The following is a 26,428-nucleotide window of genomic DNA, read 5'->3' on the forward strand; positions in this document are numbered from 1 at the left end:
CTGGAGGTTCAAACCCACCAGCCACTCCTTGGAAGGAAGGTTGGGCAATCTACCTCCGTAGTGATACCGCCTTGGAAACCCACGAAGGGGTTGCTATGAATTGGGTCCGACTTGACAGCACATAACAACAACAACAACATGAGTGCTTTCATGCTACAATGGCAGAGTTGAATAATTACAAGAGACCTTATGGCCCACAAAGCATAAAGTATTTACTATCTGTCCCTTTACTGAAAACATTTGCCAACCTAAGAAAGTAAGTAGTCGGCAGGCCTAGGTTCATATCCTAGTTCTATCAGTTCCTTAGAGAGGTAGAAGTCACTTAACTCTCTGAACTTCAGATGTCTCACCTGTTAAGTATAAGAAGAATAATGCTTACTTTTTAGCATTGCTTTGAAGATTAAAGGAAAGAGCAAGTACTATATAGCACAGTGATTAAAATGTGTACACTAAAGGCAAAAAACTTACTAGTTATATTTCCTTAAGCAACTAGCTTAATTCTGCCATACCACAGTTTCTTCATCCATAAAATAGGACTACTTCATAGGACTGTTGTGAGGATTAAAGGCATGAAGGTGTCTCAACTGCTTGGAGTAGGATGTGGCACACAAACAAAGCTGTGTAAGCGTTAGCTTTATGCCTAGCACACAGTTATTGTTAGCTGCCATGGGGTTGATTTCGATTCCTGATGACACTGTGTACAGTGTAGAACTGGGTTTCCAAGGCTTTGATCTTTCAGAAGCACACTGTCAGGCCTGTTTTCTGAGGTGCTCTGCATAGGGTTTGAACTGCCAACATTTCAGCTGGGAGATGCGTACTTAATGGTTTGCACCACTCATACTGAATTAAGACTTGAAGATCTCTGATGGCAAAGAGAAGAAGGAATTGGAGTTGAGAGAGATGCTAAGCTTTCAGTGCATGATCATCACAGCCTTGGTTTGGTTATCCAGTTCAAAAACATTCTCCTTTTAGAATGATGCAATCCTTATGAGTTATACACCAATTCTTCACATTGTTTTCCAGTTGCCATCAAGTTGATTGCTACTCATGGCGATCCCATGTTGTGCAGAGTAGAACTGAACTCCATAGGGTTTTAAAGGCTGTGACCTTTTGAAAGCAGATCACCAGGGCTTTTTTCTAAGGTGCCCTGGATAGGCTTGAACCACTAACCTTGTGATTAGTAGTTGAGCAATTAACTGACTACACCACCAGGGACTCTTGTTCTTCCCATAATCATACCCAAAAAGGGTCCTTCCAATGTGAAAAATCCACCACCACCAATTGCCATTGAGTCGTTTTTGATTCATGACCATCCCATGTGTGTCAACACAGTAGAACTGTGCTCCGTAGGGTTTCCAGTGGCTGATTTTTCACAAGCAGATTGCCCAGGCCTTTGTTTTGAGGTGCCTCTGGGTAAACTCAAACCTCCAACCTTTCAGTTAATACCCAAACCAGTAAACCATTTGCACCACTCAGGACTATGTATGAAAAATGCCACATACACGTCTACATATAATATATATATTATATACATACACACACACACACATATGTATACAAGGATGTGAGCCACGATACTTGTGTTTGGCAGAGACTCAAAGACAGTCAGGAAAGTGGGTGAAAAACTTTATAGTGAAAAAGGGAAGGCTTCAGGTATGCTCTGATTGGGTATTGTTACCATGGGGAAGTTGGAAGCAGGCTAACTAGAAGTGGGGTGTTTTATGATTTGAGGAGAAATTTTTACTTCCTCTGATTGATCCTGAGTTGGAAGCAGGGGCAAGAAATAGAAAAGTTGGCAGTCAGTGACCTAGTCCTGAAGGTTCTAGGCCATTTGCCTTGGAAGTTGTAGTGTGGCTTCCTGGGCTGGGTGCTGCAGAGGTTGTGGGCCATTTATGCCATATATGGTCTGGCCATTCATTGCCATTGAGTTTATATTCTCAGTCTGTCTCAGCGGAAGCTTAACAGCTGATGGATCACATTTTACTTTTTTATTGAAATTATAAGTCATACAATAACAATATTTGTACAACACTTTAAACTTTTTGTTAAGCTTTCAAAAACATTCTTGTCTCTTTTATCCTTACATTAATTTTGTGACTCTGAGAGGTTAATTACCTAAGGTCACACAGTGGATTTGGGCTAGAACCAGGATTAGATTGCATTATAGGGTGATTTACAATTTATCACTCAAATTGTCTGTATAGACATCACCTATAATGCCTTTAAAATAAATATTTTTTGTTCCATACTATGATAAAGGATATGTTCAATTGATTTTAATTTCATTGCTTAAAGGAAGGCTTAGGATAAAGGCTTAAAGGAAGGATGATGGTTCCCTTCCATCATATGGAAGGAGGATTTAGGTTTAGGTTTATTCCTACAGCTCTGGACTGGAGAACCCAAACCAGTGAGTGGAAGAAAGGCAGATTTCAACTTGGAATGTGGAATATCTTCAAATAATGGAAGTAAAAGTATGGGCTTTGTCTCCAAAAGAATGTGCTGTCTTATAAAAGAGTTGGTTCCTCATGTCTTATAGTGTTTAAAAAGGCCTCCATGATCCCATACTTCTAGAGGGTTCTTGAACTAGCCAGGCCAGCTACCCTTGACAATCTTCATAAAGGCCTAGTTTATGAAATTTTGCTAAATTTAAAAGAGAGGCATGTTGTTGTTGTTGTTGTTAGGTGCCCTTGAGTTGGTCTGACTCCTGGTGACCCTTTGTACAACAGAATGAAACACTACCGGGTCCTGTACCATCCTTACAATGGTTGATACGCTTGAGCCCATCATTGCAGCCACTGTGTCAATCTGCCTTGTTAAAGGTCTTCTTTTTCACTGACCATCTATTTTATCAAGCATGATATCCTTCTCCAGGGACTCATCCTTCCTGACAATATAACCAAAGTATGAGAGTATAGACATTTTAAATACAGTAATTTAAATTTATTTAAATTTTGGATGTAAATGATTATTTTACTTCTGAAAAACAGTGAGCTCTATTTTAAACTTTATCCCAGGACTCTTCTTGGAATTTATATTCTTGGAACTTCTTGCCCTCATTTATGGCCATATAGTTTCAAAAACATAAAAACAAAAAACAAAACAAAAAAAAAACCAGAAAATTGTCCTAATAAGTAGTCTAATCCAATCTTCCATTGGCATTGTTTTCTGATGGCACAGTTATAAAACTATACACTGAATACATTGCACCCATTTTTGATTTTTTAATAAATTTTGGGGATTCAATGGAGTAAAAAAAGAGAGGGAAAAAAAACCTTGTAAGTGGTGAATACTACAGTTTTAATCTGTAATCTACATCTTTAAGCAAGATCTTTTTCTTCTTTATGACTTCTTTTTTAATGCTCAGGTTGAACTTAACTGTATTGTTTTCTGATTTACAAATAATCTGAAACTGAAATAAAATAGTGAGTCCTCTTTTATACGTAAATTGTGATCCCTCCCTTGATATGCTCCAAAGACTAGATGGATCCTCTATACACCCCATCCCTTATTTTCCTTTTTAAGCATTTAAGTCTAACTTTCTACTTTTGCCTGTTGTCTTTACGTGCTGTCGACTGGGTCCTGACTCATAGAGACCCCTCCTTGGGTTGCCAAGGCAGTGTCACTGCGGAAGTAGATTGCCTAACCTTCCTTCTGAGGAGTGGCTGGTGGGTTTGAACCGCCAGCCTTCTGGTTAGCAGTCAAGTGCCTTAGGCACTATGCTACCAGAGCTCCTTACTTTTGCCTAGCATTTTTTTTTTTAAACGGGGGGATGTGTTTTTTGTCTATTTAAATGCGATACAGAATCCTGAAGATTCCCAGAATCTGGAAATAAGTCATTGCAGAGGTAAAGTAGGCAAGAGGCTGCTGCAGAGAAAATGCCCTCTGTATAAATCCAGTTCTTCTCAATGATTTTTGACAACTTCCGGGACTTGAGGCTGTGTTCGAAATTGTCTTCTTTACCGTATCCATTTTTTTTATGACTGTACATATTTACATACGTAGACATATGGCAAGGGAGAGCAAAAGCTATGACGTGAGGCTCTCCCTGGAGAATAGGAGCTGATAAGGAAATAAAACAGGTGTCTGTGAAGAGGTTTTTTAGAGCAAGGAGAACTGAGAATAACCATCATTCAGAAGGTCAGGAACTCGTGCAACCTCTTGGAGGACAGGCTCTGTTGCTTTGAAATGGACTGAGTTTCCTGTTCGATAGCTGGTCAGAGATTCATTGAAACTCGGAGATATTTTTTCTAACGTCTCCAATGCTTTTTAATCTTTTTTTTTTTTTTTCCCTTGAGGTTCGGTGGAGAGGGATTGGTCGCAATTCTGTCCAGGTAAACGGGAGATTCTGGGCGATGAGAAAGGTTACAAGAGGACTTTAAAGGCCGAGAGGAAAGCGGCAGCACCCCGCCCCCGCATCTCAGGGCCTCCTGATCCCCTGTCCGTGACCTCCCGCGGAGACCCCGGGCGGCAGCATCAATATTTGATCGGCCCTTCGCCAGCGCGTTGCCAGCACTTCGGGCGGGGCAAACCAGGCATCGCTCACGTCGCGCTGAAGCCAAGAGCAGCATTCGCACCGCAGGGGCTTTGGAAGGACTAGCTCTGCGCTCGCGCTCTGCCGGGGCTGCTGGGCTCGGAGGCCGGGCGCGGCGCCCACCATGCACTGCTCCTCGCGGCTCGCGGTGCTGTGCGCGCTGCCCTGGCTTCTGCGGGCGGCGGCGCCCGGGCGCCTAGCGCAACCCAAGGCTCAGCCCCCCGCGCCGCGCGGGGCTCCACGCGACCCAGCCAGGGGAGCAGATTTCGATCGCGTCTACAGCGGGGTGGTGAGTCTCAGCACCGAGAACATGTACTCCTTCAACTACACCAGCCACCCTGGCCAGGTAAGACACTCACTCCCCTCGCTCGACTCCCAGGAACTTGTCAGATCTCAGAGCCCGGTCGCGTCTTGAGTCTCCCTGGGACTGAACATTGGGAGACCTCAGGGACTACAGGACCCTTTATTTTCAAAAGCATCACTGCCCTGTCGGAGCTCCTGTACCCTCCGAAAGCTGCCTCAGGGAAAGCTCCGGTTCACCTCACGCCTTCCCTGGCCAGGTTTCTGGCATTTCTGGGCTTTGCAGAGGGGCTGCTTTCCGCGCGGTCTGCAGATCCAGGCCCCCTGGGGGGCCTTCTTCTGAGAAAGTCTTGAATTCTATGGCGGGGGGGGGGGGGGGGAAGGACCACACCTCTGTTCCTAATCTCTTGTGAGAAAGGAACCTCATTTCATTTGCAGCGATTCAGCCAGACCCATCTATCTCTTAATGCATGCGAAGCGAGAGCTGTTAAGAATCTAAAATGCAAATAGTGTGAGAATGGACGCCTACTGCAGAACCTCTGTGTATGCGTTAGCCACTTCCTGTTGTCACATGTATGCGCTTCAGAGAAGCCAGAAGACATGGACAAAGACATTGGAACTGCAACCATCAGCTGATCTATTAAGGTTTCAATTTTAAATAAGGGTGGAGAGATCCTGTGAAAGTTCTAGACCTATTACTGACAAGAATTGAAGTGAAAAGAGGGGAGAAATACTCCAGTTACATATATTCTGATTATATAACACAAGAAAATTCATATAATTGTCTTTTTTTTCCTTCTACTAATGTACCCCTGGGGCACAGAAGCTCTTGTAGCATAATGCCTAAGGCACTTGACTGCTAACCAGAAGATTGGTGGTTCAAACCCACCAGCCACTTCTCGGAAGGAAGGTTGGGCAATCTACTTCCGTAGTGATACTGCCTCGGAAACCCAAGGAGGGTCACTATGAGTGGGGTCCGACCCACGGCACATAACAGCAACAGGGGCACAGAAAAGAAAAAAGAAAAGAGAATTCTCTAATGTGCTTGCCATTGGCTCCTCTTCCTATCCTAAAACAAACCAAATTCACTGCCATCCAGTTGGATCTGACTCATAGCGACCCTTCCTTGGGTTTCGCTTACTATGCCAGCTTTCCCTACTCCCTTGGAAAATTCTAAACCAAATGATTTGGATACTACTATTCACCTCTGTCTCGCAAGGTCCTCAGAAACCTCATAGCTACCTGTAGTGAGGCTTGTATTGAGCCAGAGAGACCAATGTGCCATTACCACTGCAGGCTGTGTGATCTGAAGAAGTGTCCTGAGTATTTCCCCATCTCTAGTCTAGCACCGATTTCTAAGGTAATGTCACCATGGCAGCACAGCCCTCTGTCCTGTCCTCTGCTAACCTTCAGGGTGTGTGTCCTGAAGTGAGCAAAGTGGCTGTGTGCAGAGCTATTCCACCATTGACAAGTGAAAGAGGGGAAGGCCTTATTCCCCAAACCCCATGTAACTGACCTCTCCCTGTGCCTTGCTGGATATTGACCACATGGCTGAACCTCGTTCATATTATACACAAGAGGCATTCTTTGCTCTGTGGTTGGCTCAGGACAGACGAACGTAAACGTTTGTAAATCCCCATGATGTCTAGGATGTATGTACTGTCAGTTTCCCCTTAAATCACTGTGCAAGGAAACTCAAGTTATGTGTGTAAAGTAAGTCCTGAAATCAGGTTTTAGTACTTCTTGCACTTCTACTTAAAGACAAACTGCTTTTTTCAATGGTGCTTTGACCTTGTCTCCTTTCCCACTAGACCCATTGCCACCCAGTTGATTCTGATTCACAGCGACCCCTTAGGACAGAGCAGAACTGTACATCTTTACGGAAGCACACTGCCTCATCTTTCTCCCACAGTGCAGCTGGTGGGTTTGAACTGCTGACCTTTTGGTTAGCAGCCAAATGCTTTAACCACTCTGCCACCAGAGGTCCTCTTTTCTCCTTCACTGCGGTGGAGTCAGATCCAACTCATAGCCACTCCTCCTTGGGTTTCCCAGACGGTATCACTATGGAAGTAGATTGCAGCACAGATTGCATTGTTTGCAGGTGGGTCACCTTCTTGACTTTTCCAGTAATCTATGAGATATTGAAGGAAAGGGCTCAGTCATGTTCATTTCTGTACCCCAGAACTGAGCACAATGCTTAGCACATAAGAGAGTTATAAGATTTTTAATGAATAGATAAATAAATAAAGGGTTAAAGGACTTTTAAGCTGAGGCTAAATAGAATTAAATATATGCAGCTTTTCATATAATATACTGGAAAATGTGAGACTTTTCATTTTCCATAAAAACAAAATTTTTAATTTTTTTCTGAAATTATGCCCTTTCCTATTTTGCCATTATATGTGTTAAAAGAAACATTATTATAAAATGCCAATTATTACTATGGTGATACTGTTGTTGTTGTTGTTATGTGCCGTCGAGTCGGCCCCGACTCATAGCGACCCCTCCTTGGGTTTCCGAGGCAGTATCACTACGGAAGTAGGATTGCCCAACCTTTCTTCCGAGGAGTGGCTGGTGGGTTTGAATCTACGAAATACAAAGTTGGGAGCCATATACCAAACAGCTGACTCAAGTGTTTTCATTATTTTAATGTCAGTAAGTACTAATATTAAACCAGATGTCTTCAAGTCTTCCAGCTTTTTGGGACTTCTCTATGATATGCAGGAGCTCTAGTAGCATAGTGGCTAAAGCACTTGACTGCTCACCAGAAGGCTGGCGGTTCAAACCCACCAGCCACTCCTCGGAAGGAAGGTTGGGCAATCCTACTTCCGTAGTGATACTGCCTCGGAAACCCAAGGAGGGGTCGCTATGAGTCGGGGACTTTACAGCAAACAACAACAACAACATTTGCATATCATAGTTGTTGTTGTTATGTGCTGTCGAGTCGGCCCTGACTCATAGCGACCCCTCCTTGGGTTTCTGAGGCAGTATCACTACGGAAGTAGGATTGCCCAACCTTCCTTCCGAGGAGTGACTGGTGGGTTTGAACCGCCAGCCTTCTGGTGAGCAGTCAAGTGCCTTAGGCACTATGCTACCAGAGCTCCCATGATATGCAAATAAGACACTTAATATAGGAACTTACCATTCTTGCCCACCAGCCAATATCCTGTTCATTTCTCTGGAGACGGCATTTTCCTAATATGTCTGTCCAAACCATTACTCTCTGTTTCTGCCTCATCTTTCTCCCAGAGTGGCTTGTGGGTTTGAACTGATGACCTTTTGGTTAGCAGCCTTAACCACTATGCTATCAGAGCTCCTATGGATTGCATTGTGTCCCTCAAAAATATCGTTTAAAGCTTGTAAGTAGCCATCTAGATGCAATGATGGGTCTCTCCTCATCCAGAGCAAAGAATAATGAAGAAAACCAAAGATTCATGGAAACAATTAGTCCAAGCGACTGGTACACCATGTGATCCTTAGTCCATATGAGTATGAGACCAGAAGAACTAGATGGTGCCTGGCTACCACTGTCAACCACTTGGAGGGGGATCTATGTAGGAGATCCTGGATAGAGAGGGAGAACAATGTGGAACACAACTCAAAATCATTTGGGGGGGAAAAAAAAGAAAGGAACCAGGTTTGCTGGTCTGATAGAGCCTGGTAGAACCACTGAGACTATGGCCCCTAGCTGCCCTTCAGGTCTGGAATTGAACCCACACTTGTGGCTTCCAGCCAAAGAAAAGACAGGCATATAAGATGAACATTTACCTGAGGTAGATACATTCCTGGGAGAGTACAATCATGGGAGAAAGAAGGGCTGTTTATGCACAGGGAGACAGCTCAGGAGGCAGGAGTGCATGGAGGGATGGACACAGGGAAGAGGTAACTATTGAGAGGAAGTAAGTGGGTGGGGAGCTGTTGCACTGGGGTAAATTGTAGTCAATGTCATGAGACAAAGTGTGTGTGAACTGCATAATAATAAAAAAATTAAAAAATACTTATTTTGTTTAAAACCTAACCCTTCTACCTGTGGATATGATCCCATTTGGGAATAGAGATTTATTTGTTACATTAATAAGTCCATATCAGTGTAGGGTGTGTCTTAAACCAATCACTTTTGAGATACTAAAGAGCAGATTAGGCACAGAAGAAGGCACACACAGGTGAGTCCTACCTTAACTGAAAATGACAGAGGCAGCCCAGTCCACAAGTGCAGAAACTCCAAGGATTTCTGGCTAGAGAAGATGAGACAAGAATTTTCCCCTAGAGTCAACAGAGGGAAAGCCTTTCCCTAGAGCTGGTGCTCTGAATTCAGATGTCTAGTCTCCAAACTGTGAGAAAATAAATTTGTGTTTGTTTAAGTGGTATTTCTTACAGCAGTACTAACTAACTTAGACATTGTGCTAACAATTTACCAGCTATCTTCCACCAGGGGAATTTCAAGATATGTAATGTTTAGGGTCCTGGTTTGTCATCGTCTTCTTGACCATCCTCCCTCCCAAGTTCTGGCCTCCGACTCTCCAAATTTTTGTTACTCTCTCATGCCAAGCAGTTTAGGCCTCATTTCCATCTGCAAACTTGCTAAAGGGTTCTGGTAAATAAAGGACCATCTGTTCTCCAAAACTATGATCTCCAGAGCAGAAGCTTGCCATTATTACTTCTTTTTTTAACCTGAACAAAGTCTTGGTCAGGACTTCTGCAAGGGCTTCTCCACCCCTATTCAGTACAACAAAGAATTCAGTTTAGGGGGAATAAAAAAAGTCTAATATTTTAATTTGAGTCTTTTGCCTTTCGTATTTGAGCCATTGTTAGTTATCTTTGCCATTGTTGTGCTTTTGGCTTGGAGAAGAAAGTCTTTTCCAGCTACTGTAAATTTAGGCCTTGGTGAACAGAGGAAGCTGTTGTGGGAGGCATTGCTCTTAATCTTTTCTGCACCTCCCCTACCAAATGCTGCCACCAAGAGCTATTTAGCCAAGCTGTGTGTCAGGCTCTTTAGCTGAATTTGACACCAGGAAAAGTCTCATATGCCTTCCAGGCATAGAGTAATATAAATATGAAGTTGTCATTAAAAGAAAAAAAAAAGTATAACTGAAAAAATAGTGATTGGTTTAAGGGAGAGTAATAAAAGTAATGGTCAAGGGTAAAGGTTATACAAGGTCATGCTTAAGTTTCTCTGGAGAAGTGTCTGGAGACTTCCTTTAAAGAGAGAAGAGTTACACAGGGTGGCAAACAGGGTGTTTTATAACCATAGGGCTGGGCCCAAGCTAAAAGGAAATCACTTACTTGGGAAAGTCGCCAGGAAGCAAATTTGACTAGGACAGAGGGTGTAAAAGCAAGTCTGTTGGGAAATGAGACTACCCTGGTAGTGGCAACAATCAGATATTTATATTTGAGCTAGATATAGAGCTCTGCTAACCAGAAGGCTGGCAGTTCAAACCCACCAGCCACTCCTCGGAAGTAAGGTTGGGCAATCCTACTTCTGTAGTGATACCACCTCAGAAACCCAAGGAGGGGTGCTATGAGTTGGGGCCCACTGGACAGCACATAACAACAACATGATAAGTAGCCCTTGAATAAAAATCTAACTTCTGTGCAGTAGGATGCCTTCTCTATAACAGAATTTATCACTTGCCATAACTTTTTTAATTGGAAATAATTCCTTTTGTTTATTAAATTTTACTATAAGGAAGCTCTGGTAGCGCAGTGCCTACCATTTGACTGCTAACCCAGAAGGCTGGAGGTTCAAACCCACCAGCCACTCCTCAGAAGGAAGGTTGGGCAATCTACTTCCGTAGTGATACTGCCTCGGAAACCCAAGGAGGAGTCGCTATGAGTCGGGTCTGACTCGATGGCACATAACAACAACAACAACGATATATATAATTCTTTTCAATGCACAAAGAACCTCTGGCTTGTTTGACATGTCTAGAACCAGTTATACCAGCATCTTGAATCCAAATTTAAAAAGGCTATGCAGTTCTCATGTATAATGAAGTATATATCTAGATACTTCAGTGGTAACTTCTAGCTCTCTACATCACTAGTTATATTAAAGGATTAAAAGCCTTAATGTGATAGGCTTAGTTCTCCCTCTCTTGTATAAAGAATACTTGCTTGTTATATTTTGAGACCCAAGGGGCTTGCTCCTCTGCTGTCCTCCCACACCCTCTTATTGGACTAGTGCTTGTTTGAGGAGAGAAGCATCTCATTATCACATTATCTGGGTGATTGGTCACGTTTCACATTTTTCTTTGCAGCTCTGAAAACTGATCATTATCATATAAGACTGCAAAGGGCAACACATTGAGATGTGCTATAAGAATAGAATGCACCCCAGATTTCTAATACTCACTATGAAAAAATAATGTAAAATGTATCATTAATAATTTCCCTTGTTGCCTTTATGTTGAAATAATATTTTTGTATAGTAGTGTCTTAGTTATCTAGTGCTGCTATAACAGAAATGCCATAAGTAGGTGGCTTTAACAAATAAATAGTTATTTTTCTCACTATTTAAGAGGCTGGAAGTCCCAATTCAGGTTGCCAGCTCTAACGAAAGCCTTTCTTTTTCTGTTGACTCTGGGTGGACGACCTTGACTCTTGAATTTCTGCTTCTGGGTGATCTTTGTGTGGCTTGGCAACTCTCTTCCCCCATCTCTGCTCTGCTCACTTGTTTAGAGATTGACTCCAGATACACCCTTTGCTAATACTGCATCATTAACATAACAAAGGAGCTCTGGTAGCATAGTGCCTAAGGCACTTGACTGCTAACCAGAAGGCTGGTGGCACTCCTCAGAAGGAAGATTGGGCAATCTATTTCCGATACTGACTCGGAAACCCAAGGAGGGGTCACTGTGAGTCAGGTCTGACTCCACAGCACGCAATAACAACATAACAAAGACAACCCAAATGAGACTCATGACCAGAGGCATAGAGGTTAGAATTTACAAAACATATTTTGGTTAGACTTAATTCAATCCATAACATTCCACCTTTTGGCCCCCCAAATTCATGTCCTTGCCACATACAAAGCACATTCACCCCATTACATCATCCTAAAAGTCTTAAATCAACTACAAGTCCAAAATCTCATCTTCCGACTCCTCTAAATCAAATATGGGTGAGACTTTTGGCATATTCCATTTTGGAACAAAGTTTCTCTTTATCTGTAAACTTGTGAAATCTAGAATACAAGTTATCTGTTTCCAAAGTACAATGGTGGAAGAGGTACAAGGTAGACATTTCCATTACTAATGGGAGAAATTGGAAGGAAAGATGGTTGATGGGCACCAAACAACTTCAAAATTTAGCAGAACAATTTACATTAGCTCTCAAGGCTTGAATATAATCCTCTGTTCTCTGAGACCATTTAGACAATGGCCCTGCCCTCCAGACTTCGGATGTTGGCCATGCTCTCTGGATTCTGGGTAGAGGCCCCTCAGCCTTGGGCCTCAGCTCCACCTTCCAGGCCCACTGGGATAGCAACTCTGCTTCTTCCACTTTGGGCAGCTCCATTCTCCTAGTCCAACCTTGTGTCAACCCCACCAACTCAGTTATAGTAGGCTCCGTTCTTCTGCCCCTTGGGCATGGAATACTATGATTCAATTGTGTCCTTCAAAAAATGTGTTGTAATCATAAAGCTGTGGTTATAATTCCATTTGAAAATAGTCTTTGTTATGTTAATGAGACAGGATTAGTATAGGGTGTGTCTTAAATCAAGACAATTATGATATTAAACAAGTGAGTAAACTGAGATGAAGAAGACACATGCCAAGCCACATGAAGATCACCTAAAAGTAGAAACTCAGAGGAAACAAGGACCCCAAGAGAGAGAAAGCCTCCCCCTAGAGTCAACTCCCTGAATTCAAACTTCTAGCCTTCTAAACTCCTCGGAAGGAAGGTTGGGCAATCTACTTCCGTAGTGATACTGCCTCGGAAACCCAAGGAGGGGTCACTATGAGTTGGGGCTGACTCGACGGCACATACCAACAACAACAAACTGTGAGAAAATGAATTTCTTTTTCTTAAAGCCATCTGATTGTGGTATTTCTGTGATAGCATACTAGAAAGATGTGGCAGTCTGCTTCTGTAAAGACTTATAGCCTTGGAAACCCTAGGGGGCAGTTATACTCTGTTCTATAACATTACTATGAGTCAGAATTGACTCAATGACAGTGGGTTTGGTTTGGGTTTAGATGGTAGTAGGTCAGTATTTCCCAGGTATATGATGTAACCTTTCATTGCACATCTTGAAAATACAGAAAGTTTTAAATACAGAAAATTTTTCTTGAACAAAGTTTTTAGTATTATTCTGCTCCTCTGCTTGATTAGGAGCCCTGGTGGCATAGTGCCTAAGGTATTTGACTGCTAACCAGAAGGCTGGTGGTTCAAACCTACCACCCACTCCTCGGAAGGAAGAATGGGCAATAGAGATACTGCCTTGGAAACCCAAGGAGGGGTAACTATGAGTCAGGTCCGACTCCATGGCACATAACAACAACAATCAATTTTTGCAGAATTCTTTTGCGTGCTTCTTTTATTTCCTTCTTGGTTTAAACATTTCTTTCCTCCTTTACATCTTCTATCTTCCTTAAGACATAATCTAGGTGTTTATATAATGATTATGTTTCTTCAAGTTTAATATTCATTTATGAAATGATTTTTAATTTTGCTTCTCATTTTTTTTCCTGAGTTCTGACAACTTATTTTCAAACCTTCATTTACTCCAGTAATCTCATTTCTAAAATTTTCTAATTCTTATTTATGCTGTTCTTTCATGGATTTTATCATTTCCTTAATTTTTAAACACACTTGAAAATAATGGGTTACAAATTTCATCTGTTTTGTAGTCCAGGCTTTTTCTCATTTCCTTATGACTTTGTATAGAATTCTGCAGCTTTTGTCTGTTGCTCATCTTTACAAGAGATGAATTTTTCTTACTTTTAGAAGGGAAATGTGGATCCAAATAGCTCTCTTCTTTTTTGTTTGTGATGTGATCAAAACAGTTTTCTTTCTGAGATCTGCCTCGATAGCTTCTCTCTTCCATTTTATGGGAATTTACTCTTTCCTTTGCCCTATAGTGTCTATCCTGCTCAATTTTTATTCTATTCCCACAGTTTTGCCTCAGGCAGTGCTTTGTACAGGAAGGAGTTTTGGTTAGTTTTGAGAATTCAAGAGACCTTCATTGTTCTAGAACTGTTTGGACTTCCTGAAGTATATATACTTAACACTCAACCACATAGTGGAACCTGCAGACTTTCTTCCCATTTTCAATTGCTGGAGCTCTGGTGGTGTAATGTCTAAGGCATTTGACTGCTAACCAGAAGGCTAGCAGTTCAAACCCACCAGCGACTCCTTGGAAGGAAGATTGTTTCTTGCTGGCATTTCTGCTGAGTTCCCTGTCAAACAGGCTTGCTGTACTGTTGTATCTTTTTTGTTGTTTCCTTTCATTTTATTTTTACTGCTGTGATAGTTCCTACTGAAAGCGTCACAAGGAGCCCTTCCCCATCAGGGGTTTGCCCCATTAGCCTCTTGCCTTCTACTGACCAGGAATGACAGGAAAGGCTTAGATTTTCCACATGAACAAAGCTTTTATTAAGAGAAAGAGAAAATAGCGCAGGAGCAGAGACAAAGAGGGACTAAGCAACACTAGCGTTTGCCTCCCTGAGCAAAGGTTTGCTGGGGTTTTTAATGGTTTTGAAACAGTTGGGGATTTTCTGAGAAGGTGATAGTTCTTAAGAGATGTTGTGCATGTGCTGTCCCTTGGGGAGCCGGTTTTATTCCCAGTTGGTGTCCTTGCCTCAATGCTGCCACCCCAGGAAGGTCACATAGTGGTTGATTGACCACAAACATCTGCAAAAGATCTTGCAAGATACAGGGGATGGAACTAGATAGGTTGCTTGCTTACTTCCTTACCCTATGCTTCAGGATGTGGGTTAGTCTTTAGCTGTAGTAGTTAGGCTTACAGCTTGTGTTTTCAGTCAACCCTTCAGGTCCTGCCACCTTCTGCCTGTCTCAAAAGGGTATTTTAGGTGTCTGATACAATATGTAGGGATTTGGCATCTAATAGAATATGCAGGCTTTGGTTTCAACTTGCTACTTAAGGTATCTACTGTGTCATTTCTCATTATGGACTTGAGTCCAAAAGACTAAGGGACTTGAAGATATTTGTGACACCTTGAAACCTCTTTGCTGCTAGGAGATGGAGCATTTCTTTCTTCTTTTCAATTAGAAATAACTACACTGTGATGTTATTACATGTTGCCATGCAGCATCCCAGAGTATGTTAGCCATTTTTCCCATATTGTTTAACTCTAGAGTTAACAGAAGTTCCATGTCAACATGCCAAGCTGGTGCATTAATGATTAAAGGTACATCTAATGAGTTATTTGGATTAGGGGCTTATTATCTTTTCTATTCGTTTGCTAAGCAAAATAGAAGACATGCCATGGGTCTGACAGATAATTAAATCATAGTCTTTTCTATTTTGCTAAATAAAATAAATACTTTTATAAATGTTACTTTTTTATTTTCTTGAATATATTAGAGAATGGAGACATTTAGGGTATTTTAGTACATTAGTTGGCTATCCTAGAAAAAAAAGAAAAAAAACCTGACGACCTATATTTTGCTTAAAAGTGAAGCCAATAATAAGAATAACATTGTATTCTATTAAGTCCTTAGTCTAAGATTCTTTGGCTTTCATATATAGTAAGCTTCTCCTGTATATGGAAAGTGTTCATACTGGTTTAAGCAATTGATTTACATGCTAAAAAAAAAAAAGATGATGTTCCCTTCCTGGAGAAGAAAAACAAAGTTGTATATTCCACAGCATCCAAGATGCATGTTAAATGTCATTGGCAATAAAACTAATTAAAATTAATTTGCTAAAATAGTTTATTGCCTCAGAGTCTTATTTTCTTCATTCCCTCACTTTATTTGAGTGACAAGGCAAAGATATTAATTTTAGTATTAGAAGAATGAAGATACTTATTTTGTATAAGATTGAATAGGGGATTTTGCACTGTGTTGAACAAGAACAGTGAATTTAATTTGAAGGTATCTTCATATTGAACAGTATTTTCAGAGAAAGTTGTACATGAACCTTCTTTCTTAATAAGAAAGCTAGAGTAATCAATCCACTTCCACATCACAGTTCCTTAGAAGCAAGCAATTTTCTCTAGGGTCACTGAAAAAAAATTTAGCTAATTCTCAACCCATAATTTTAGACCTAGCCTTCCAGAGTGGATCCCAAGGCTGACTAACAATAAGTCCTAACATCTCACTGAAGTTGAGGAATCTCTGCTGTGCACACCTAGTGACTGCCCTGTTTGTATGGGAAGCATCAGTGCTCTCCTTTTTTTTCCATTTTACACTTGTTTTTATAAAAGAATGAACAAAATGCAATGACAGTATTCAAATAAATGCTGATCCTCTGGTAAAACAGAACACACAGCTGACAAGTAGCATCACCAGGCAAATTGTGAAATATTTATTGTCAGCTGATGTAACATAGAGCTCTGGTGACACAGTGTCTAAGGCATTTGGCTGCTAACCAAAAGGTCAGGGTTCAAGTCTATCAGCCACTCCATGGAGGGAAGATGGGGCAATCTACTTCCGTGAAAATTTACTGCATCAGAAACCTAATGGGGTCACTATGAATCTGAATCAACTCGATGGCAGTGAGTTTGGTTTTTTGATGTAAGTACAAATGCAGTATGGGATAACCAATTCAGGGATGTCAATATGTAATTATATAATTATTGATTAATATTAAAGGTGAAGATCACTGATGTTTTGTTTAGATTCTAAGTATTTGAATAAAATGTTTTATTTCTGAAAACAGCAGCAAAACTACAGTTTATCTAATATCATCAAGTAATATATTGTCCTGAGTAAGACATTATCTGGCCTCCTGGATTCCTAAAAGTTGATACCTTAGACTTTTAAAAGTGTAAATAAAGGTATGCTCCTCCCTCTGCCTAACCCAGAATGCAAAAGTTTTTCAACTATGTTCATGTCCTCCCTGGTCCACTGTACTAAATTATTAGAATATTGTGTATAAGTATATTTATTTTTAGCCTGCTCTTATGGATTGAATTTGTGTTCCCAGAAAAGATATGCTGAAGTCTTAATCCCTAGTACCTGTGAATGTGAGTTTGTTTGCAAATAGGGTGAGTCCAATCCCATCTGAGTGGTGGCATCCAAAAAGGAATAAATGTAAAGTTAGACCAAGGAAAAAGGGCCATGTGGCAACAGAGGCAGATACAACTACAAGCCAAGCAACAAAAAATTGCTGGGCAATTCCATTACTAGGAATATATCCTAAAGAGGTGAGAGACAGTACACAAACAGGGCAATTCCATTACTAGGAATATATCCTAAAGAGGTGAGAGACAGTACACAAACAGACATATGCACATCCATGTTCACTGCAGCACAATTCACTATAGCAAAGAGATGGAAACAAACTAAATACCCATCAACAGATGAATGGATAACCAAACTATGGTATATTCACACAATGGAATACTATGCAACATTAAAGAAAAATGAAGAATACACAAATTCACAGATAAATTTAGAGGATGTTATGCTGAGAGAAATAAGTCAATCACAGAAGGACAAATATTGTATGACCCCTCTTTTGTAAAAAATCAAGAAAAGTTTATTCAGGGAAGGAAATTCACTTTGTTGGTTACCAGGGACAGGAGGGAAGGGAAGGGAAAATCTCAGACCATTTGGGGGTCACATGTCTATTTGGATGAGGGGAAGAATGGTACAGAAAGAGTCTGTGACCGGCATGGTGACATTGGGGAAAGGAAAGACATTGAAATGTACACAAAAGATATAGACAACAGAGGCAAATACTGTTACATACACAACACTGTAGTATCACTAGCAGAAAATAATAGGCTGTGGATTAATAACAGGTGAGAAGAACAGGTGGGGGTAGGCAAATAGGAATACACCATAGACCAAGGATAGATCTGGCTGAAGATAATCTTACATATGCACTTGTGCTGCAAAAGCCAGATACATTATAGAAGCAACAGAAGACAGGGTTGGAGTAACTTCTCAGAAACAACCAAACATCTTGTGAGATAGAATCACCAGGACTAGGGGCTCAGGACCATAGTCTCAGGGGCCATCATGCTCAATTGGCACATATAGTTCATAAGAATTTTGCTCTACAACCTAATTTAGTGAGTAGCGACTGGGGTCTTAAAAGTTTTCAAGATCTGGATTCCAGGGACCTAAGAATAGGCTCTGTTTGCCAAGGATGGCAGGGACATATGGGAGGCTGACAATGGGAAAAGAGACAGGTGGTGAGTGTATAAATGTTGCCAACTAGTGAATAGAGGAGCACAGCACAGTACCCTGCTTACACAGATAACATACAAAGAAAACAAAAATCATGGGCAAGTCACTCCAACATACAATCACCAAATAAATATAAACACAAAAATGTCACAACCCCTTTGTTGAAAACAGAGCATCACAGTCCACACAAAGAAGCAAGATAAAGGAGGAGAAACAAGGGACCAGGATACAGACCCAAAACACATCCCTGAGGAAGACGCAGCATTGGAACTCTCTGACAAGGAATTCAAAAGAATTATATTTAGGTACCTTCAATGAATTGAGAGACAGATCAAGAAAAACAGTGACAAAATTGATGAAAATACAAGAAGAACCTAGAACAATTTCAAAAGACAATACAAGAACAAAATGACAAAATAAATGAAAAATTAGAAATGATACAAAATCTATAGACAGAAATCCCGAAGATTAATACTAAATTTTCAGAAATAGATAACACATTGAATTGGCAAAGGAGTAGAATTGAATCAATGGAAGTTAGAATTAGTGGAATTGAAGGCAAATACCTGAATACTTCTTTGGAAAGGCATCAATCAGAAAAAAGATCAAAGCAAAATTAAAAAAGCCTAAGGTTCATGTGGGATACCATCAAAAGGAATAACCTACATGTCATCAGCATTCCAGAACAGGAATATATCCATTCAAGAAGTCCAATGAACCCCAAACAGGATAAACCCCAAAAGAAAATCACTAAGACATATCATCATCAAACTCACCAAAACCAAAGACAAAGAAAGATTCCTGAAAACAACACAGTAAAAAATGAAAAGTTACCTACAAGGGGAAACCAATAAGACTAAGCTCGGATTTCTTGGCAGAAACCATGCAGGCGAGAAGACAATGAGATGGTATATATAAAGCCCTGAAAGAGAAAAATTTCCATCCAAGAATTATATACCCAACAAAATTGTCCTCAAATATGATGGTGAAATTAGGAAATTTCCAGATAAGCTGAAATTAAGGGAATTTGTTAAAACCAAACCAACCTTACAAGAGATGCTAAAGGGAATCCTTTGGACAGAGAACCAACAACAGCAAACAATAACTGACCATTAACACACATGATGACATGACCCAGAAACCAACCCATTTATAGAGGTGTCCAAAGTAAATAGGCCTACAAGATTGTAAACAGGGAACCAGAGACACCAATTGACAAATGAGGACAACTGCAAACCAAAAAGAGGGAAAAAATTATGTAGTTGCAGAACTTCTAAATGGTAGGGAAGTTAAGACAACTACAAGATAGAACGGACTGTTGTAAACTTGGGAAGAAAACTATAAATTACAGGGTAACCTCAAAGAAAAATGATATGATAAACCTTCACATCAAAATGAAAAAGAGGACCAGCACAATTATTCAGCAAATACTAAAATAATAGCAACAAAGAAAGTGATAACACAATTCATAAACAAGACGAACTCAGCATAGAAAATTATATGGAACAAAGAAATCAACACCATGAAAAAAGCATATAACAAAAAGACAACAACAAATTACAATAGCAAAAAGATGGAAACAACCTATGTGCCCATCAACAGAAGAGTGGATAACCAAACTATGATACATATACACAGTGGAATACTATGCAACACTAAAGAATATGGTAGAATCCTCAAAACACCACACAATGTGGATGAACTTGGAGGAAATTTTGCTGAGTGAAATAAGACAATCACAGAAGGACAAATATAATATTAGTTCATTGTTGTAGAGGGTGAAGGAAAGGTTTATATATGGAAGGAAACTTTATTGGTTGCTGGGTGTGGGAAAGGAGGGGAAAGAACACTGGGAAAAAAAAAGAATGCATTGACCCACATCACTTTAGTTTTGTGTATTTCACTGGACATAAACTATATTTCAATAAAATGCATTTTAAAAAAATACTTAAAAAAAATCCAAAAAACCTTTTGGGCTGCTCTCTAAGATGCAACTATTGGTCTCTCTCATCTGGAGCAAAGAAGAGTGAAGAAGATCAAAGTCATCTGGAAATAATTAACCCAAAGATAAGAAGGACCGTGAGGACCTCAGCCTCTACAACCCAAGACCAGAAGAACTAGATGGTGCCCAGCTACCAATGCCAACTGCTCAGAAAGGGATCAAATCTGCAGATCCTGGATAGAGTGGGAAGAAAAATGTGAAACAAAATTCAAAAACACAGAAATGACTAGAATTGCTGGTCAGAGAGAGATTGGTGGAACCCCTGAGACTATGGCTCTAGGTTACCTGTCGGGCCTAGAAATGGACTTATTTCCTTGTGTTAGCTCTCAGCCCAACAGTAAAACGACCTACATACAGAATACCTAACCCAGGTTGATGTCCCTACCTACCTAGGGAGATGCATCCCTTGGATCAATCAGCCTTGAGACACCAGAGGGGTAGCACTCACATAGAGGGAAAGCTGGACAGACAGGAATGCATGAATGAGAAGGGCACAGAGAGGGGGTGGTCACAGTGGGGAGAGGGGAGGAGAGTTTTTACAGTTGGGGTCAGTAATCGGGGCCGTGAAATCAGATGTGCATGAACTGTTGAAGGTAAAACAAGTTTGCTATGTAAATTTGCACCCAAAACACAATAAAAAAAAAAAAATGTTGGGAACCACTAGAAGCTAGAAAAGCATGGAACCGTTTTCCTCTCAGAACTCTCAGGAGGAAACAACACAACTGATAGGCTGATTTGGACTTCTGGCCTCCAGAGTTGTGAAAAAATAAATTTCTGTTCTTTAAAGCCACTGTTTTGGATTGAATTATGCCCTTTCAAAATGTTGTAAGTCCTACTCTCTGTGCCTGTGTTTATAATCCCATTTGGGAATGGATTATCTTTGTTATGTTAATGAGGCAGGATTAGTATAAGGTATACTGGAGTTGATCTCTTGAAATAAAAGAGAGTAAACAAATTAGCAAAGCAGAGATGGAGAAGGAGAGATGCCAAGCCACAACCAACAGCAGAAGCTTGAAAGAGACAAGGACCTTCTCCAGAGCCGAGAGATAAAAGTCTTCTTCCAGAGATGACATACTGAATTCTAACTTCCAGCTTCCTAAACTGTGAGAACCATTGCTAATCTGTCAGTTTGTTGTACTGTCATGGCTTACATGTTGCTGTGATGCTGGAAGCTATGCCACTGGTATTTCAAACACCAGCACCTTGGTAGACAGATTTTAATGGAGCTTCCAGACTAAGACAGACTAGGAAGAAGGACTAGTGATCCAATTAAAAAAATAATTGGCCACTGCAGACTTTATGAGTAACAGCAGAACAATGTCTGTTATAGTGCTGGAAGATGAGCCCCTCAAGCTGGAGGACACTCAAAGTATGACTGGGGAAGAGCTGTCCCCTCAAAGTGGAGTTGACCTTAATGACATGGATGCAGTGAAGCTTTCAGGATCTACATTTGCTGATGTGGCATGACTCAAAATGAGAAGAAATAGCTGAAAATATCCATTAATAATTGAAACATGGAATGTACAAAGTACCAATCTAAGAAAATTGAAAGTTGTGAAAAATGAAATGACGCACATAGAGATTGATATCATATGCATTAATGAGATGAAATGGATCGGACAATCATATGATCTACTATGCTGGGAATATCTCAAGATCTATCCTGTACTACAACCCTGTCAGTGATAGGATAATATCCATATGTCTGCAAGGAAGACCAGTTAATACAAATATTATTCAATTTATGGACTAATCACTAATGCCAAAGATGAAGAAATTGAAGATTTCTTTCAACTTCTGCAGTCTGAAATTTACCAAACATGCAACCAAAATGCATTAATAATTACTGGTGTTTGGAATGTGAACATTGAAAATAAAGAAAGATCAGTCACTGGAAAACACAACCTTACTGATAGAAATGGCAGAGATCACATTATAGAATTTTTCAAGACCAAAGACTGTCCTTGCAGATAGCTTTCTTGAACAACATAAATGGTGAATATAAACGTGGATATCATCAGATGGAATACACATAAATCAAACCGACTACATCTGTGGAAAGAGGCTATGGCGAAGTTCAGTAGCATCAGTCAGAACAAGGCCAGAGGCTGAATGCAGAAAAGATCATAAATTGCTCATAAACAAGTTCAAGTGGAAGCTGAAGAAAATTAAAATAAGTCCGTGATAGCCAAGATATGACCTTGAGTATATCCCACCTGAATTTAGAGATCATCTGAAGAATAATAGATTTGACACATTGGATATCAATGACCTAATATCAGATGACTTATGGGATGACATCAAGGACATCATACATGAAATGAAAAATCAAAAGGTCATTAAGACAGGAAAGAAAGAAAAGATCAAAATGGGTGTCAGAAGGGACTCTGAAACTTGCTCTTGAATAGAGAGTAGCTAAAACAAGGGGGAAAAAAGGATGAAGTAAAAGATCTGAACAGAATATTTCTAATGGTATCTCAAGAAGTCAAAATAAAGTAATAAAATGAAATGTGCAATGACCTGGAGTTAGAAAAACAAAAGAGAAGAACATGCTCAGCATTTTTCAAGCTGAAAGAGTTATAGGAAAAATTCAAGCCTCAAGTTGAAATATTGAAAGATTGTATGGGCAAAACATTAAATGACACAAGAAAGATCAAAACAAGATGGAAAAGTTACATTGAGTCACTGTACCCTATACCAAAAATGATTGGTCAACATTCAACCATTTCAGAACAACTGATGGTACTGAGGGAAGAAGTCCAAGTTGCACTGAAGCTATTGGTGAAAAACAAGCCTCCAGGAATTGATGGAATACAAATTGAGATGTTTCTACAAACAGATGCAAGACTGGAAGCACTCATTCATCTATGCCAGGAAATTTGGAAACAGCTACCTGGCCAGCCAACTGGAAGAGATCCATGTTTGTGCCCATTCCAAAGAAACATGATCCAACAGAATGCAGAAATTATCAAACAATATCATTAATATGACATACACGTAAAATTTTACTGAAGATAATTCAAAAATGGTTGCAGCAGTACATCAACAGGGAAACTGCCAGAAATTTGACCGCCGGAAATTCAGAAGAGGATATCATTGCTGCTGTCAGATGGATCTTGGCAGAAAACAGAGAATACCAGAAAGATGCTTACTTGTGTTTTATTGGCTTGCAAAGGCATTTGACTGTGTGGCTCATAACAAATTATGGATAACATTGAGAAAAATGGGAATTCCTGAACATTTAATTGTGTTCATGAAAAACTTGTACATAGATCGAGAGGCTGTCATTCTACCAGAACAAGGCTGCAGGGTTTAAAATCAGGGAAGATATGTCTCAAGGTTTTCTTTCACCATACTTATACAATCTGTATGCTGAGCAACTAATCCCAGAAGCTGGGATGACGAAGGATTAGAGGAAGACTAACTGACAACCTGTGATAGGCAGAAGACACAACCTTGCTTGCTGAAAGTGATGAAGACTTGAAGCATTTACTGATGAATATCACAGACTACAGCCTTTAATATGGATTACACCACACCATAAGTAAAACAAAATTCCTCACAACTGGACCAGTAAGCAACATCACGATAAAGAAAGAAAAGACTTTGTTTATCAAGGACTTCACTTTACTTGGATCCGCAATCAACACCCATGTAAGCAGCAGTCAAGAAATCAAAGAACATACTGCATTGGGTAAACCAGCTGCAAAAGACCTCTTTAAACTATTCAAAAGCAAAGATGTCAGTTTGAGAACTTAGGTGTACCTGACCCAAGGAATGGTATTTTCATTCGCTTCATATGCATGCAGAAGTTGGACAGTGAAAACAGAAGACCGAAGAAGAATTGATGAATTTAAATTATGGTGTAAGTGAAGAATATTGCACATACTACGGACTGCCAGAAGGATGAATAAATCTTTCTTTTTCTTTTTTTTTTTTCATTTATTTATTGTTTATTATTGTTATTTTTATTTTTGCAGTGTTCCTTCCCCTCCCCTCTCACTATTGGTAACCAACAAAGAAAGTTTCCTTCCATCTATAAACCTTTCCTTGACTTTTTACAATAATGAACTAATACAGTATTTGGTCTTCTGTGATTGACTTATTTCACCCAGCATGATGTCCTCCAAGTCCATCCACACTGTGCAGTGTTTTGAAGATTCTACCATATTCCTTAGTGTTGCACAATGTTCTATAGTGTGTATGTACCAGAGTTTGGTTATCCATTCTTCTGTTGATGGGCACCTAGGTTGCTTCCATCATTTTGCTATTGTAAATAGTGCAGTGGTGAACATGGGTGTGCATATATCTGTTCTTGTCCTGGCTCTCACTTCTTTGGGATATATACCTAGTAATGGGATTGCTAGGTCAAACGGTATTTCTACTTCCAACTTTTTAAGGAATCACCATACTGATTTCCACAGTAATTGTATCATTTGAAAGGCCCACCGGCAGTGTATGAGGGTTCCAATCTCTCCACATCCTCACTGTTAGTCCGGAGCAAACTCAAACCACCAACATTTCAGTTAACAGCTTCCTCTGGGTGTCAGGCCCTGATGAGACAGCCTGATAAGACAACCAAGGTGACAAAACCCGCCCAGGCTGGAAGTCCCACATGATGACAAACTTCCTCCTGTGAAGCCCCCTCATGCTAATTAAGTGCAGACCCATGCCAACAGCTAATTGGACCCTGCCATTTCCTTAGTGTCCCCAATTGAGTCCTCTCTGTGTCTATAAGAATCTATCCCCACTGCCCGGGGGTACGACTTCTCTGGCCTTGATGCTAGGGCACGAGAACTTTGCCCGGGAGTGCTAATAAACTACTTCTCTGAAACAACTCTGTGTCCTGGTGTCTTGGCAGCTCTGCATTACACTCACCAGTACTTGTTATTTTCAATCTTGTTGAACTATGCTATTAGTGCTGGGGCAAGATGATATCTCATTGTGTTTTGATTTTCATCTCTCTTATTGCTAATAATCATGAACATTTCTTCATGTGTTTGTTGGCCACCTGAATATGCTGTTTGGTGTAGTGTCTATTCATGTCTTCTGCCCATTTTTAAATTGGATTATTTGTCTTTTTGTTCTTGAGGTATTGCAGTTTTCTATAAATTTTAGAGATAAGGCCCTTGTCAGATATATCATTGCCAAATATTTTTTCCCAATCTGCAGGTTCTCTTTTTACTCTTTGGAGAAGTCTTTTGAAGTACATAAAAATTTAATTTTTAGAAGGTGTCATTCATCCAGTTTATCTTCTACTGTTTGTGCATTTTGGGGTATGCTTGTTTATTTATGCCATAAATTAGGCCCTTAAATTTGCCCCTATATTTTTCCTTAAGGAACTTTATAGTTTTAGGTTTCACATTTAAGTCTTTGATCCATCTGGAGTTAGTTTTTGTGTACGGTGTGAGGTATAGCTGTTGTTTCATTTTTCTGCAAATGGATATTCAGTTTGGCTAGCACCATTTGTTAAAGATCAACTTTTGTCCATTTAATGGATTTCAGCTCTTTGTCAGAAATCAGCTGACCATAGGTCGATGGATCTATTTGTGGTTTCTCAATTCTATTCCACTGGTCTCTGTGTCTGGCATTGCACCAATACCAGGCTATTTTGACTACTATGACTATATAGTAGGTTTTGAGATCCAAGAGTGTGAGACCTCCTACTGTGTTCTTCTTCTTCAGTAGTCTTTTGCTTAACTGAGGTCTCTTTCCTTTCCATATAAAATTAGTGATTGGCTTTTCCATATCCTTAAAAAATGTTGATGGGATCTGGATTGGGATTGCACTGAATGTATAGATTGCTTTGGGTAGAACTGACATTTTCACAATGTTCAATCTTCCTGTCCATGAGCATGGTATGTTCTTCCATTTATGTAGATCTCTTATGGTTTCTTAAAGTAATGTTTAGTGGGTTTTTTTGTTTTTTTTTTTCTGTACAGGTCTTTTGTGTCCCTAGTGAGATTTATTCCCAATCATTTAGCTATCGTAAATGTTATTTTTCTACTTATTTCCTTTTTTCACAATCTTTTTGCTTGTGTAGAGGAATCCAATGAATTTTGTCTATTGATCTTGTACCCTGCCATTATGCCAAATCTCTCAATTAGTTCCAGTAGTTTTTTTTGCTGAGTCTCTTGAGATTTTTATGTATTGTTGTTGTTTCTTGTTATGTGCCGTCAAGTAGGACCCGACTCATAGCGACCCCTCCTTGGGTTTCCGAGGCAGTATCACTATGGAAGTAGATTGCCCAACCTTCCTTCCGAGGAGTGGCT

The 26,428-nt window shown here is 40.1% G+C and overlaps 1 protein-coding gene across 1 annotated transcript in view; it reads left to right on the top strand.

The window, feature by feature from the left end:
* The first annotated feature begins 4,655 nt into the window (after positions 1-4,655).
* Positions 4,656-26,428, top strand: part of SIDT1 (SID1 transmembrane family member 1) — a 182,648-nt gene continuing 160,875 nt past the window's right edge. The window contains exon 1 of the mRNA XM_007958180.1: positions 4,656-4,877. Coding sequence (XP_007956371.1) covers positions 4,656-4,877 — 222 coding nt within the window. The remainder of the gene's footprint in view (positions 4,878-26,428) is intronic.

The sequence above is a fragment of the Orycteropus afer genome, unplaced genomic scaffold (genome assembly GCF_000298275.1).
Source record: "Orycteropus afer afer isolate SDZICR_OR568_19922 unplaced genomic scaffold, OryAfe1.0 scaffold00862, whole genome shotgun sequence".
NCBI lineage: Eukaryota > Metazoa > Chordata > Mammalia > Tubulidentata > Orycteropodidae > Orycteropus > Orycteropus afer.